At 39.0% G+C, this 15,856-nt stretch overlaps 2 protein-coding genes across 2 annotated transcripts; both read left to right on the top strand.

Moving 5' to 3' along the window:
* The first annotated feature begins 2,023 nt into the window (after positions 1-2,023).
* On the top strand, positions 2,024-8,227 carry LOC133987222 (calcium-responsive transactivator-like). The gene is made up of 11 exons (XM_062426518.1): positions 2,024-2,092; positions 2,875-2,951; positions 3,050-3,134; positions 3,450-3,582; positions 4,021-4,275; positions 4,837-5,001; positions 6,317-6,418; positions 6,936-7,028; positions 7,189-7,308; positions 7,402-7,529; positions 8,121-8,227. The coding sequence occupies exons 1-11, from the start codon at positions 2,024-2,026 to the stop codon at positions 8,145-8,147; spliced, it is 1,254 nt and encodes a 417-aa protein (XP_062282502.1). The 3' UTR covers positions 8,148-8,227.
* A 2,913-nt stretch (positions 8,228-11,140) lies between these two features.
* Positions 11,141-14,799, top strand: mtg2 (mitochondrial ribosome-associated GTPase 2). The gene is made up of 6 exons (XM_062426516.1): positions 11,141-11,532; positions 12,453-12,600; positions 12,894-13,009; positions 13,760-13,978; positions 14,079-14,217; positions 14,378-14,799. Exons 1-6 carry the CDS (start codon positions 11,296-11,298, stop codon positions 14,773-14,775), a joined length of 1,257 nt encoding a protein of 418 aa, XP_062282500.1. The 5' UTR covers positions 11,141-11,295; the 3' UTR covers positions 14,776-14,799.
* Positions 14,800-15,856: the final 1,057 nt, after the last annotated feature.

The following is a 15,856-nucleotide window of genomic DNA, read 5'->3' as shown; positions in this document are numbered from 1 at the left end:
CTTTCTTGTCATTTGGTCCCTTTTTGTACATGAATGGCTCACTAAATAGTCCACTGTATGTGACTCTTACCTGACGAGCCTTTTTTTTTCTCTTTTGAAATGGGAAGTGAATGTTTAAGTTTGTTTTGTTTTCAACTATTTTTGAAGAATTTCACCCTAGTATATATTGGTTTCATGTTTAAAGAAGCTCTGCTTTTCCTAAGTATGTATAATTTGTACATGTATTTCATTAACACATGTTTGAACTGTAGATATAACATAAAATGAATTGCACTTATGTGAGGCTAAATCTTGTGCTTTACTTTGTCATATTGAAGCAACAAATGAGATCGTGTAAATAAAGTGGAAATTGCTGATGCATTTGTCATAGTTCCTGAAGCTGTAGGATGGATGAATTGAGTCTTTGGTTCTCAATCATGTAGACCAGTGGTTCTCAAGGGGGTGCCATGAAATCATTGTTCATCTATTGTTTGTAAAACACAAAGTAGCAATGGACATTTAGATTGAATGCATTTTTGAACATAAATCACAATAAATAAGCTACATATATCCAAATCCATTTTATTTAAAAACTCTTTAATAAGCAGGTAGCTTATAGTTGCAGCTGACGTGACAACTCCTGATTGCTGGTTGTCATAGTAACACAGCACGCTTTCCGGCTCGGGAGTTTTGCAGGAGCTCAGCTTGACATGATAATCAAAGTGTAAAGAAATGCTGAGACATCTCAGATCTCAACTCTGAGCCGACAGACAGCTCTACTAACGGCTTCACGCATGGGTTTCAGCTGTTTGTGGAGGAGGACAGATTGTACATGCATGCGCATTGGCTGTGGCGTTACACTTCACCAAATCTTCACCTGATCGCTGGTATGAAAACAAGACCAGAGACGTCAGACCTGCAGGGTGTTTTATCTATATCATAAGCAGCTCCCATGTCCCATTAAAGTGCCTGCAGCCCTTTTTGCAGTTTGTTTTTTTCCTTAAAGAGGCTTACTTAATTGAAAATTAAAGAAATGCATTCCCATTTAACCAAAGTTTCTTCTTTGCAAAATTATTTTCTGTAGGCCTGACTTTCATGATGAAATATGATAATGTTTAAACCCATAAGCTTTAGTGTTCATATAAGCTATGGAAGTTATTAGAGGTTCAGTTGTCAAAAAAGGTTCAGGATATCACAAGCATAAGCCATATGTGTGTGTGTATGCTTGCCTCTTATGGAGTCTGCAAAAAGTCTTGAAGTCCCCCTCCAGTGAGAAGAATATTTTTCAATACTTGGACTCATAGCTTTGCTGTCCAGAATGTATATGTATTTTGAACCCTAGGCTGCTTTTAATTTCTTCTTCTGAAAGGGAGAAGTAGCTATCTATGTGCTTACCTAACTTGAAGCTTCCAGTGTAAAAACACTGAGAATGGACTTACTTCCTGCTGCAATTCAACTCTGGAAATCAATATTTTCATATTCATAGATTATGGGTTTTTCAACAGAGGAGAAAAACATCAGACCCACAAGCATGTCTGGAGGGGATCTTTAAGCCGAAGATGCTTACAAATGTCAAGATGACTATTGTGGCATTGTCTTTTTTTTCTGAGGGAGCTTAAACAACTTTTGCAATCACTCATCACAGCTGATCCTGGTCACAGCTTCTGCGTGCGGTGCAGCGCACGTACAATGTGGACTGATTGGCTTTCAAGAATCAAAGGATGAGGGAAAGTGGTAGGCTATTCACAGTCCGGGCTATACCAAACATGGAGGGAGGGGGATTTCCCTCTGTCATGCAACAGCTTATTATATGTGACGTTATTTGAATGCAGACCTCAAATAATGCGTTCATCACAATCATATGTATAATCACATTCATAGAAATCCAGTGTTTTTTTATTTCCTTTCCTTAATTGCAAAGCGCTGGCATTGTCAACACCCCTATTTCCTGGCAATGGAGAAACTATGTAACCAAATAGAGGGGCTGCGCTCAAGATAATAAATATTAGAATAAAGAAGCGCTTTTTATTTCCCATATGACAACATGTCGGTGGCATTTTCATCGGCGCGTCCCAGAAGTAAAGGGGAGGTGACACAGCAAACGATTCAAAAGGTAAAAATCTTGATTGCTTTGCATTTGTGATTAATTATTCTCGTCTGGATGGGAGTGTGCGCTCCGCCGCTAGTGCAGACAGAGTAGCCTGTGGTGAATATCAGAAGAAATGGCAACTGGTATTGTAACGTTATAGTCAATTGAAGGTGCGAACCAAACAAAGCCATGACGGTGATGTACTTTAGGCGACCTCTTTATAGGCTCAACACTGGAGCCGTTTTTCTTCTTCTTTTTCTTGGTGTCATTCTTGCTCCTTTTCCCTGATAAATGATTAATATTTTTGTATGTGAAATGGATATCTAGAGTTAGATTGTGTGACTTGTTTCCAAGAATTTAAAAGCACAACACCGTTGCTGCGTTTTAACAGGTGCCAGGTCCGTGACAATGGCAAATATTTTATGATGGACATGCGCTTTGTTGCAAAATATAAGCGTTTATTGAGAAAGGCGGGGTAGGATGGAGGGAAACTGGGCAAAACAGGTGAACACTGAGATACACACTCTACTACTGCTGCTTTTATCCTTGTTTCTGGTACAAACGCACTACCCTCAGCCTACTGAAGACACAGATTTTCAATCGATGCCCTAATTAAGACTATGAGAAGCTGCTGCTTCATTTGGCTCCATTATGAAAATAAAAAAAAATGACCCAGAAAAATGTTCTTAGCCTGGTTGAAGTTCTGAGAATCGAGGACAACATCACTGCAATGTGTTAAGGGGGCATACTTTATAATTTACCATGCACTGTGACTTGTGAACAAGTTGTTTTGCTGTCTCCCAAAGATGCTGGATGAAAATCATCATTTAATACAATGTATAATGGATTACCAAAGCAAAGGGAAGACAGCTGAATGCACACAGTAAGTGTTCTTTTTTTCTTCCTCACTGATGCTTTGTAAATGTCATGTTAAGGTAACAGTGATTTAACAAATCAATGTTTGGTTTTGTCTATTGGCAGGTATCAGCAGATCCTGCACAGAAATCTTGTTTACTTAGCCACAATAGCAGATTCGAATCAGAACATGCAGTCACTACTACCTGCGGTGAGTCTGTCATTAGGTTTCAAGAACAGCTGTAAGCTCCTGCTATCCAACCACCTCCCTTACCTTCTCTCCTATTTTTAGTAAATCTTCATATCATCAGACATGCTGTAGTCTTGAAGTAGACTACACTCCTGGCACTGAAGTAGATGTTTTTCTTGCAGTTTGTCCATTGAACAAACTATAACAAAAATATCCTCTTTATCCTAATAGCCTATATAGTGCACTATCCAGGAAACTAAGTAAATTGAAAATAGTCATAATCATAGTCATAGTTTTTCAGTTATTGTTTTAACTAATTTGCCTTTTCACTTTTAGCCTCCCACTCCAAACATGTCTATAGGTCCTGGAGGAATGGGCCAGGGTGGGGGACACGCTCCAAGCAACCTCAATGACAACATGGCAACAGGACTGCCACCGACATCCATGATGCAGAGTCAAATGAGCAATGGTGAGAGTTAATAACAACTGTGCATTTAACAGATGGATTCTTGCCTGCTGTATGTGCACACATACAGCTCCATCTTGTTGTTTATCCCTTGTCTTGAGTGCTCGTCTGATCCTGACTTTGCTGCATGCTTATCTGCAGATGCCACGTCTTATCTGTCACAATGCTTCTTTTTTTTAATTGTCTGCAAGTACCTGTGGTCTGACATTAAGCTTATGGTCTGATAGTCAGATGTTTTTGTTTTGTTTTGCAGTTATAGCAAGGTTTGCTTTCTGTCTGTTTCTAATCCATTACACAAATCATTAACACTCATTATTCTATCCTTGTACAACCATGCAAGCTTCCTGAAAAGATGAACTGAATGTGGTTCCATGATTAATGTGATACGGTACCACATGGGTATGTGTGCTGGCTGCTCTGACTGTGCGTGTGTGTCGTCAGGCCCCAGCCATGCTCCCATGCAGCAGCAGTCTGGTCAGGTGCAGTCGGCTATTCCCTCCACATCCCTCAGCCTCCCAGCCAACAGCTACGGTAGCTCGGCCTCAGCCTCCGGCTACAGCCACGCTGCACCCTCCTCCCAGGCCAGCATGATCCAGGGGCCTGGGCCTGGCTATGGCTCTTCCTCCTCTTCTTCCTCCACATCCTCATCCTCCTCTTCCTCCTCCCGCAGCAACCTCAACATGCAGTCCAACCAAGGTGAGCCAGGTATAGAGGAGTCCAACTGCCAGGATTTGGTCCCTTTTTTTTGAAAAGGAATACTTTCAGGCCTATAAAATGAACACACCAAAACACCAACCCCACTAATGTTCCACAAAACATTTGCTTATGTGCATCATACTACTCTCATCAAATTCGTCTTTTGTCAAGTGTAGCCATCAAAGTAACCAAACACATTCAGTTCATCGGAGAGATTCCTTTCCCCTTTATCCCTGCTTCAGGCTTTACCTCCTCTCCTAATATCTGACCCCTGACCCTGAGATGCAGCCCCGCCTCTCCCTAGATGTCCATTTACTTTACTTGTGTTTATGCACTGACCCCTGACTGCTATGGACCCCTTCTGGCTTTTCCATATGCCCTGATTGCCACGGACCTCCTCCTGCATTTGTTTACTTGTCAGTTTAATTATGCACATTTCTGCCAGTCACTTCAGACAACATTGTGTACGCTGCAGAATGCTAACGCTGATGTGTGTGTCACATGTATCTGTGTATATTAATGCATGAGATCTCTCCCTCCATAATTCCACATCCTTCCCAGTCTCCATGATGCACCAACAGTCTGCCACTCCTCACTACTCCTCAGCCCAGGCTGGGGGCCAACACTATCAGGGACAGCAGGCCATGGGCATGATGGGTCAGGGTAGTCAAGGAAACAGTATGATGTCTCAGAGGCCCATGGGATCCTATCGCTCTTCACAGCAAGGTATGTGATAAGACTTCTCCATGCTACTTTGGTTTGGCAATGGGCTCAGCAAATGTGTGTGTGTGTGTTTGAGTGCATACATGTATTTGTGACTAATGTTTAGAGCTGTTTGGACTGAAGTCATTAACACATTTTCATTAAGTGTGGCTGTGGATGCCAGTCTCTCATTGTGTTATATTTCCATGGTACATCTATTGGTGTTTGACTTGAAAAATCATAAAGTTCTGTAACTTTAAGAACCAGACTGGAGATGTATTACTTGTGTCACATTAGGTGCCTGTCTCTATAAATCACATAATGTGTGCTGTGTCAGCATGAGCCTAATAATAGCACCATCCTGTCCTGTTATGTCATTTTGAAAGGTAGACTAAGCACATAGTAACTCGGATATATAAAAAAGGATGGAATACTGTTTCCAGGGCAACACGCCATGATAAGTCCTCTTTCACCCTGGTGCAGTGTTATCTTTGCATGACTAGGTGAAGTATTTCCAGACTGTGTTATGGAATTGTTGTGACCAAAGCTAATCTAAGTGATTTGCTCACCAGCCATTCCCTGATTGGTCCTGTTACTGAGGCTCATCTATCAACTGTGGCTTCTCGGTCATATCGGAAATGAAATGATTGTTTTGCTATTGTTGCAGAAGTTGAGATGAAAATGTTTTATGGTGCAGCTCATCTCTGCATTTGGAAACTTTTGGGTTCATTGTGGTTGGAACAGTAGTAGATTTTGCATGTGTCTTTGATGCATCTTCCAAAGACTTTTTGTTCTGTTGGTTTTCTGAATTTGTTGGATAAAACTGAAAGGAAAAGGGAAGGAGTGAAATCTGGAATTTCTGCACACCACAACTGGAGAGATCAGATTCTCCCTGATAACTTTCTATAATCCTCTTTTTCCTCCCTGCAATTACAACTCATGTAATTATTCACACAATTCATTTGAAATGTACCCGTTTAATTAATGTTTCTAAAACTTGGTTTGGCTTGAAATAGCTTCCCTCACATATTATTTCACCCCATGGACAATTATCACCAGTGAAATCCTTTATATTTCATCATAAGCTATGAAAAAAAACCCAATCAATTTTAATAATATATTATTCACTCTATTCATGACTATTCATATCCGTTTTAATTGTGTTTAATGCGCACACACGCACGCACACACATACACACACACACACACACAAACACACAGCCCTCTTCAGGCCACCTAAATTTCCCCAAATTCCTAGCATAGCACCTTTAGTGTCCAACTCAGTGGCCAATTGGTCCAGCCAACTGTTTAACCAATCGTGGTGTCGCCTGTCTTGCAGGATCTGCACAGCAGTACATGGGACAAGACGAGTTCTACGGAGAGCAGTATGGACACACTCAGAGCTCCAGCGAGCCCATAAACCAGCAATATTACCCTGATGGTAATCATGCACAGCCATAAACCTCATACACACAGCTCTCAAATACTCAAACTCCCATTACAGGTCATGACATTCCCTCTTAGCACCATCCTGCAGGCCTGAACCAGATTTACTGCAGTGCTGAAGCCTCAGCTCTTCCTCTCACTCATCGTCTTTTTCCTTTATTGTGGGAGACAAAAGTATTGAAACAAAATTGCAAGAGACTGTCGTTGGTCTAAATTCTGTTTCCTCCCAGTGTGTCTGTGTCCATACTGTCCCCTTTGGTGTGCCGAAATTTCAGATTTCAGGGAATGCTAATAGCATTGTTTTGAGGACAGAGCGCAAACTTCCTCCAGGGTGTTTCTTTGTGCATTCTGAGTTAATGCTTAAGTAAGAAGTCTTGAAATGTTGTTTGTGCTTGTATTGCGTACTATGATTGTATTGGCTTCCAACTGAGAATAATACTTTCTCTATTGCATGTAAGAGGGTTTTGATTTTGCAGAGTAGTTTTGCATGTGTTGAACCATGTTCTCTACAGGTCATGGAGAGTACTCATATCAACAATCTTCATATGGTGAGCAAGGCTATGAGAGGTCCTTTGATGAATCCTCACAACATTACTATGAAGGAGGTAACAGTCATTCATTTTTGTCATTTTAAACCAGTCTTTTATTTTTTAGAAATATCTTCCTGCAACTTCTCACCTCACTTTGTCTTAATGTTTCACGCCAAAACTATAGTAATCACAGGATTCATAGCTGACATGTGGACCTGTCTATATGTACCTCCAGGTAACCCTCAGTACAGTCAACAACAGGCCCAATATCAGCAGGGGTCTGGTCAGCAGCAGTCCTTCAGCCAGCAGCAGTACTCCTCTCAACAAGGCTACAGTGGACAGCCACAAGGATACGGTTAGAACAACTCAAACACCCTATTGTGTGTAATAACACAAACATTAACACACACACAAAACAAATAAACTGAGTGTAACCACTCCACTACAGGACCTGGCCAGGGTGGATCTTCTCAGTATTCTCAGTATCAACAGGGTCAAAGCCAACAGTATGGTTCTTACCGCTCCTCCCAGGGAGGCCCTGGAGCACAGACACAGAGGCCCTACACCTATGAACAGGTACATGAAATCAGATCCACTTTATTTATATCACAGATTTCTCAACAAAGCACAAGTATTTTTCCGTGTAAATAAATGTACAGTACTGTGCAAAAGTTTTAGGCACTAAAAAGTAAAGTTTTTATTTATCAATCAAAAATTCATACAAAGAGCAGTAAACAGAAGAAACCTGAATGAAATCAATAGTTGATGTAAGCACACTTTGCATTTAAAACAGCACCCATTCTCTTTGGTACACTATTAAGTGTACCAAAAGCAGTTTTAGAAGGTACATGGCAGGTAGGTTGTTTCAAGTATCTTGGAGAACTTTAAGACTCTGGCTGTATGTTTTGGTTCATTGTCATTCTGCAGAATAAATTCAGGACCAATCAGATGCCTCCCTGATGGCATAGCATCATGCATAAGAATCCGAACATCTAAAATATCTAAAACTTTTGCACGGTACTGTATACAATCCTAAAATATGTTTAAAGGCAGAATAATAATTAAGAATGTAGTTTCTCAGTGGTAACAGGAAAGAAACAAAAAAGTGAACAACGCAATGTATGAAACCCAATCTAATCTTTCAGTGTAATTCTTTTTACATTACAGGGTCAGTATGGAAATTATCAGCAATAAGGTACCATTCTGTTGGAAGAAAATGAAAAAGGAACAGTTTGACAGTGATCTACTTGGCTCAGTTTTGGATTAAAAGATTTGGCTCCATCAGATTTATTATCCTCTCATTAATCATTATTCTATAGAAGAAAAAATAATCTAGTAATATGTGATGCAGAGGTGTAAAGTGCGACTGGTCACCTTACAAAAAGTCCAGGGTGCTTTTAGAATCAAGACAGTTATTGTAAACCTTTGATATGGATTAAGTAGCAGCAGTTAACTCATTAGCTAAGTCTCAGCAACTTGCCTATATCATTATCTTTCTCTTTTGTCTTTGAGTTTTGCTTTGTCTTTATCCTGTCTCCTGCTTTTATTGCTTATTTTCTTTTACAAGCTTCTTTGTTTTTCTTTTGTTGTAAAAAAGAAGGTCAGTGGCTTTTGAGAATGCAGCTACAATAAGCAAATTAGCCTTGAAGGAAATGTTCCTTGATGTTTATTGAATAGACTAGGTCCAGCTCCTGCTTTAAGCCCTATTAGAGACACTATTATATTTCATGATAAGGGAAATTCATTTTATGAAGGTGAAAACATTGGCCCTCAAACCTGACTTGATCAGGGGGGTTTGTCTGTTAGTCAAAATGTGATGTGTTGCTGTGTGGTCTAACATAACGTGTTTTCACTCTCTACATATGTCTTACTGAGATAATAGACACAATAGGTAGCTGACTGTTCCAGATGTAAAAGCGTGTATCATTGTCCATGATAATCATACATCGTGATAGTATTTTTGAGCCTATATTTTCAGTGGCACTGATCTGCACAGACGTCGTTATTGTGCAGAAATAAGAGGGGTTACAGTACTCTGATGCCATTCAGTAACGATTAGACATTAAAACACATTGCCACTTTGTCTACACTTTATTTTGCAGTGACAGTGTATGTATTGTCTTATATTTTTTTTATTGTAGTGTGACTCAAGCTGTTATTAGGAAATGATCCTCAAAAAGCCAAAGCAACACAGGAACAGAGCAGTAATGTTTCTTTAACCTCTTCTTCAATAAGTGCAATACACTCAGTCATGTTGAGGTTGGTACTCATAGTGAATTAACACTATATATTATTATAGTTTCCGACATACAATGATGGCAAAGACTAGGGTCAGTTTGTCTAATGTTATGTTGCAGGTTCTTATTTAGGAAAATTATTTTCTGTATTAACAGGACTTAATAGACAGATTATGTCAAATTGTTAATCACATGCTTAAAGTTTAGTACTTTTTTCCAGTGAAAACTTTTTATCTTTTGTATTAGTTGAAGAAAAAGATTTTGAAAATAAGACCAGATGTGATTAAGGGGTATAAAAGTTGAACTTTTAGTTAAGTGTGTATGACTTATATTTCGTATTTTACATATGTATTTGTGTAATTATCTGTTCATCTGCACGTTATTCCAAAATAGGCATATTTTATTATTTATTTATTTATTTTAAAGAAGTCCTACAATACCTCTGGTCATTCCACTGTTTCTTACTGTACATAAATAATAAGGATGATCAATGTGATGGTGAGGGTCCACCTTTGCAGTATAGTAACTCAACTTACCTCAGAGGGGTAAAATAACACAATAGTTAGTCATTGTGCAGGTTTATTCAAGAATGGGAGATACTTGGCTGTCAAACAGCTAAAATAACTATGTACCGCTCAATGGTGACAATCACAGGCTTCTCTATACTACAATGAATCTGTCAGTGTTTCATTTTATTGTAAACTGAACATGAATGGCAAGTCTTTTACAGTTTGTTGTAGTTTATCATAACTGATTTGAGTGGTACACCTTGTTTGTCTGTGTGTGTGTGTGTGTGTGTGTGTGTGTGTGTGTGTGTGTGTGTGTGTGTGTGTGTGTGTGTGTGTGTGTGTGTGTGTGTGTGTGTGTGAGAGAGAGAGAGAGAGAAGGAGAGCAAGAGAGAAGGGTTTGGTGTGCATAATCCAAATATGAATGTTATCTACTTGTCTATTGCAAGACTGCATTGCCTGATATTTTCTGCTGTCTTTTGTTACTGTTTGTTATATAAAATAAACGGACATTCACCTTTTGTATGTCTGCATTTTGTGTATTTATTAAGGTGTCAGAAGTTATTATGATTATGATTATCAGCATGTATAGTTATTAATATGCTGTTTTTAGTAGCCTATTGTCCATTTTCAGGTCATTTGTGCATTAGTAAGATCCTCTTGTGTTTTCAAGTTTCCTACAGAACTGAATGAGCAAATAATGATAACAAAAACACAAAAGGTCAGTCAGGAATGAAGGTACTCATACAGGTACAGAACTTTTTTCGTTTTACATTTTACATACCTTTTTTTAAATGTTATTTATGATATGCGTCAAATATAGGAACAGTTTTTAAAAAACAACATTTGTGTATAAAATATTTTGCCAAAATAATGTATTATTCCCAAATTCTATTTTCTTGTCCTCGAATTGGAGACCAAATTTGATATTTATATGCTAAAATCAAAGTACTTTGACCATTAGGCTATAGGTCATCTAATATTGAAAAGCTTCCCAAAAGGTCCTGGTTAATCTACAAAAAAAAAAAAAAGATGTTCTATAATTTCAATGTCTGAGTTGCAAAAAGTACAGATATTTAAATCTAAATTAAAGCTTTGGTGTAAGAAGTCATTGCACTGGTAAATCTCGTTCTTCATTTTTAAATGAACTTTAGTGGAACTGGGCGAAGGGATAACTGGCTCTTATCTTCACTGTGACATTACTGGTGTATTCCTGTAACATGTGTTTCCTCTTCAAGGGTGATGGAAAACAGACTGGTGAGTCAATAAAGACTAACATTTCTGTCGTAATTCATTTGCTTTCCTGACATTTCCTGCTGTTAACACACATCCCAGCACAGGAGGTGGCGGTAGAGGGCCAAAACAAACCTGATCACGTGAACAAATGTCCCTCCACGGGTTCCGTAGTTGTGCTTTTCCTGGACCTGGTAGAAGCATGCAATAACCTTAGGTCGTGGATGTTTTATTGGATACCTATGTCCAAACCTGAATTGACATTATAATTTCACCAGCTTTACATCAGGTATATTATGTTTGTTGTGGCAAACGGTGGAGGTGTTACTTACTGTAAATATAGCTAACGTTGTACTGTCAGTCCTAATGTTGTCGAGAGTTAAAAGCCCTCGTTGGCTTTTTCCGGACATACTTTTAAGACACATTTTAGCACAGGAGGTTAGAAGAAAGCCGCTTAGTTTGTTGAGTCACAGTAGTTCTCCAGTGTCAGATGCGTGGAGGCGGAAAGTCAGCGGTGGTATCAGAGATGTCAGCACCTCCGGGACGCTGTGTGCCAAGGTCCGAGGACAGTCCAAGAAGAGAGAGCTGTCTGAGAAGAAGCTGGTATGTTTGTGAATTATGCAGTCAAAAGCAGTGTCACAGTAAATGTAACTGTAATCCGTTACAGTTCCTGAGAAATAATGTGTAATTAAATTATAGTTACTTATGATTACAGAGGGGTTTACACCTGAGTTTATTCTCAGAGCATTCTAGTACTAGCCTAAATATGTATAAAACCTCATAAAAGTACAATTTATGGCAGACCTGTTTTATTGGACTACATTAGATTGCACAGGTGTTCTGATTAAATTGGCTTGTGAGTGTATGTTATTCATCTACATTGGTCACGCTTGTGTTTTTAACTTTAAAAAAAAATCTCATTGCCATCAAAAGAAAAAATGCATTTTCTGTAGTTGGATGCCGTAAAGTGCTCAACAGCTATACATCATATTTTTGTGTGAATGAGCCAGCAGATGAAATGTGTTTATTTATTTGTTAGTTTTTTAATTCACCTAAATCACAAAAATATTCAATACCCAGTTTAAATCTCTCCAACACATGACTATATATTTCTGGTGCAGGAGTGTCTTTATTATTAATACAATATTTATTGTCATTAACCATGAATTATACTAGTTCAGTCCTTCATGATGGGATGCCCAAAACATCTCCCCAGAGGAGGAGGAGTTACATCTCTTGTGATATTTCTTATTTCCAACATGTATTTGAGTATTGTCTTTTATTTGATGTATTTTTGGATAATATTCACTTCTCCAAAGAAAACACTATTGTCAAATTAATCCACAGCTGAACCACCAGTTGTAGAATTTTAGTTGGACACTCCTTGGCAAAGCATTACAGATTGCATTTTTTGTGTATGTGTGTCTAATCTAATCTTTTGTTGTTGATGACTTGCAAATTACCATCTCTGACTGAAGCATGGGTCAACCAACTGTCTAATTATTCCTTGATTTGGACCATAGACCCGTCATTTTGTGGACCATCGCCGTGTGAAGCTGATGGCAGGATCAGGCGGTAAGGGGGTCTGCAGCTTTCACAGTGAGCCCCGGAAAGAATGGGGTGGACCGGATGGAGGTAACGGAGGTGATGGAGGAAGCATCATCATCAAAAGTGAGTGAGGTGTCGAGCTGGTTCTAGGAATAGTATGTAGTTACACTGAAATGAATCTGTTTGCAATTTCTATTCAACAACTTTTCCCTTCTCTCCCAACACACACCACACCATTTTAAATTTAAATTCAGAACTTTTCACCTAACTGCTTGGGACAATTTTGTCAAGAAAAATACAAATATGTGCTTTACTAAGTATTAATTTTAAAAGGGTCTCTTAACACAGTCGCTCACTTCATTCTGTATTATGCGAGTGCATGTTTTGCTCTAAATTATTTATCTGCATTCTTTCAGCTAACCGGTATATCAAATCTTTGGCTCAAGTTGTTCCAGTTTATAAAGGAGAAAATGGGCAATCAGGGGGCAGCAAAAATTGTTACGGTCGGAATGGCAGCACAACCTACATTGAGGTGAGTCCATGCAAGTGATTACAAATGACATGTAAAGGTCCGTTTAGACCAAAGATTTGCAACGAGATGAGATGAAATTTGCAACTACTTGCAATGCGCCGGTCTGCAGCACTCAGTTTTCTATAAGACATGACACAGTGTATTGTTTCCATAGCAACGACTCTGTACTTCTGTTGTAACTAGTGGCTTTTCAGGCTTTTTTGTAGCTGGATACTTTGTAGTGTCTTAAAATATGAATAAGGGTATTGATACTGAGTTACTTGCCGCAGTTGCAGGTCTAGTATTGATGGAATAGGAAAAACAAAAAAAACGACAGGGTTGAGAATCAGGATTGCTCTTTTATTGCAAATATGCTAATTGGTCATTTTAAGCTTGTGTCAAATAGACACGACTGTTCTCAAACAAATTGATGAATTGATCCGTTTCTTTCCCCCATCCAAAATACATCATTTTGACTTGCTGACTTCACTACAAGCCGATTGGCTGTTGAAACAGCTGACATGCCTTATGCTCTAAAACCAGACACTAGCGACTTGAAAAGCTGAGTCGCAGGCAACACCAGCATTCAGCTTGAGTCAAACTGAAAAAAGACTGTTTACACGGCTGCAACTTTTCCCTTTCAGTGTTCTAAAACATTTTCATTTTGTTGTGAATCTTTGGTCTAAACTGGCCATCGCTTTCAGCTTGTCTCATGTTTTTGTCACTAACCTACTGCCTAACCTTATCTGTGATGTGATTCTGTTTGTAAAGGTTCCCTTAGGCACAGTGGTGAAGGAGCAGGGGAAGACAGTTGTGGACCTTTCTGAGCATGGTCAAGAGTATCTGGCTGTATATGGAGGGGCGGGGGGGAAGGGAAACAGATTCTTTCTGTCCAATGAAAACCGTGCCCCAATGACAGCTACCCCAGGAACGGAGGGCCAGGAGCGATCCCTTCATCTAGAGCTGCGCACCATGGCTCATGCTGGACTGGTGAGAAAAAAGCTGCTTATGTGTGAAAAGAACGTTGGCATATTGCTTTTGAACACCACAGATAAAATTAACTGATTTTTCTTCGTCTATATCACCTCAGGTTGGGTTTCCAAATGCTGGGAAATCCTCACTGTTGAGAGCCATCTCCAATGCCAGGCCTGCTGTGGCTGCTTACCCTTTTACAACACTCAACCCACATGTAGGAATTGTCATGTACAGGGATCATGAGCAAGTTGCAGGTATTTGATTTTAAGCAAACCATTAATATATTATAGGATCATTATTATTTATATTTTAAAACTGCATACTGAAGTTTCATAGTCTCTCCTTTGATCATTTTGAATTTTTGTAATATGCAGTAAGATGTATTTGTTCCACTTTTACCTTTCCTTTGTGTAGTTGCTGACATCCCAGGCATCATTCAAGGGGCGCATTTAAATCGAGGCTTGGGCATCGCTTTCCTGCGTCACATCGAGCGTTGTCGAGTCCTTCTCTTTGTTTTAGACATGTCAACTACAGAGCCCTGGACCCAATTCAAACATCTATGCTATGAACTAGACCAGTATGAGCCTGGTCTGTCCCAGCGACCTCAGGCGATCATAGCCAACAAAATGGACTTACCTGAGGCGCGGGACAAGCTAGAGACTCTTAAGAGCCACGTCACCCAGAAAGTCATCCCTGTGTCAGCTCTCACAGGGCGGAACACAGAGGAGCTTATCCTCCACCTTAGAGAGCTGTATGATGGTTATCTCCAAGGAGAAGGCAACAGTGGGGAAGGCAAACCCACTAGGTGGTAGTAAAGTATTTTCTCTTGGTCTACTCAGATTTATATGTTGTACATTTATCCTGAAGATTAAGAATGTATTTAATTGCTTATTAAATATATTTAAAAACACAATTTGTTATTTGTTGTTGTTGTTTTATCAATGACTTACAATAAAATGCTATTTTTGTATTTATTCAAAGCTGTTATATAGTTAAAATGACTTTTCAGGCTTTTTTGTGTGACAATTATTTCAAAAGAAGAATTTACATCAACCTGTATTCCTACATCAACAACTGCAGCATCTGATGTTACATTTGTTTCACAGCTTAGGAAATTATTGAGTGGAAACAGGAAGTTTCTTATTAATATTAATGTGAATTAATAGAAAATGTAGCTTATAAATGCTCATTTATAGGGTTTTCATTTTGAAATCGTACATGAGAATTTCCTGATATTTTTACAGTGATATGTTTGAACAGTGACAGAGGTGGTGAAAATCATCTAAGGAAACGGGAAAACTTAAGTTATTCATTTTATTTATAATTATTAATTTGTTTTAATCAAGATTGTTGACTATTTTTCTTTTGTTTACTCATTCATTCATTTTTGGCCGAATGAATAAATGTGATAATTTCTCCCGGAAGGTTTTTTCTTTTATTTTTTGTTTTGTTTTTTTAATCTGGTCTTGCACATTCTTACCATAATACCTAATATATACACGCACCGCATAATAACGTGGGCGCTATCTTAACCGTGATTTTCTAAGTCGAGGCTGGTTTGAGCAGTCCAGATACGCAGAGTTCAGGTCCAACTGTTGCGTCGTTATTTCAGTGTGTTTTCAGTTCATGAAAGTTAACTGCAATATTTAAGTCGCCTATAAAGCTGTTGTTCAGTATTTGGTTGTACTTAAATCACGCCCGCCGATAGGGGGGGACAAACGGGTCTGTTGTCCCGGGCCCAGGGTAGGGAGGGGGGGGGGCAGAACTGGGCCCACATTAAATTATGGAATAATTTTTCAAAATAGGCCTATCTGTGGAAAAGATGTGTAATATTTGAGTTACATAAAAGCTTTTAATTGTTTTCTTCCTAATCGCTCTTGAAATAGTGGTCAA

The sequence above is a fragment of the Scomber scombrus genome, chromosome 10 (assembly GCF_963691925.1).
Source record: "Scomber scombrus chromosome 10, fScoSco1.1, whole genome shotgun sequence".
Lineage (NCBI taxonomy): Eukaryota > Metazoa > Chordata > Actinopteri > Scombriformes > Scombridae > Scomber > Scomber scombrus.
This window is presented reverse-complemented; position numbering and strand designations above follow the sequence as displayed.

Bases quoted from the DNA above. Each gene is read 5' to 3' on its own strand.
- LOC133987222 (XM_062426518.1), top strand. From the start codon at position 2,024: ATGTCGGTGGCATTTTCATCGGCGCGTCCCAGAAGTAAAGGGGAGGTG. The intron at 7,029-7,188 runs GTAACAGTCATT...ATGTACCTCCAG, and splicing joins ACAACATTACTATGAAGGAG to GTAACCCTCAGTACAGTCAA. The intron at 7,530-8,120 runs GTACATGAAATC...TTTACATTACAG, and splicing joins GGCCCTACACCTATGAACAG to GGTCAGTATGGAAATTATCA.
- mtg2 (XM_062426516.1), top strand. From the start codon at position 11,296: ATGTTGTCGAGAGTTAAAAGCCCTCGTTGGCTTTTTCCGGACATACTT. The intron at 11,533-12,452 runs GTATGTTTGTGA...TTTGGACCATAG, and splicing joins AGCTGTCTGAGAAGAAGCTG to ACCCGTCATTTTGTGGACCA. The intron at 13,979-14,078 runs GTGAGAAAAAAG...ATATCACCTCAG, and splicing joins CCATGGCTCATGCTGGACTG to GTTGGGTTTCCAAATGCTGG.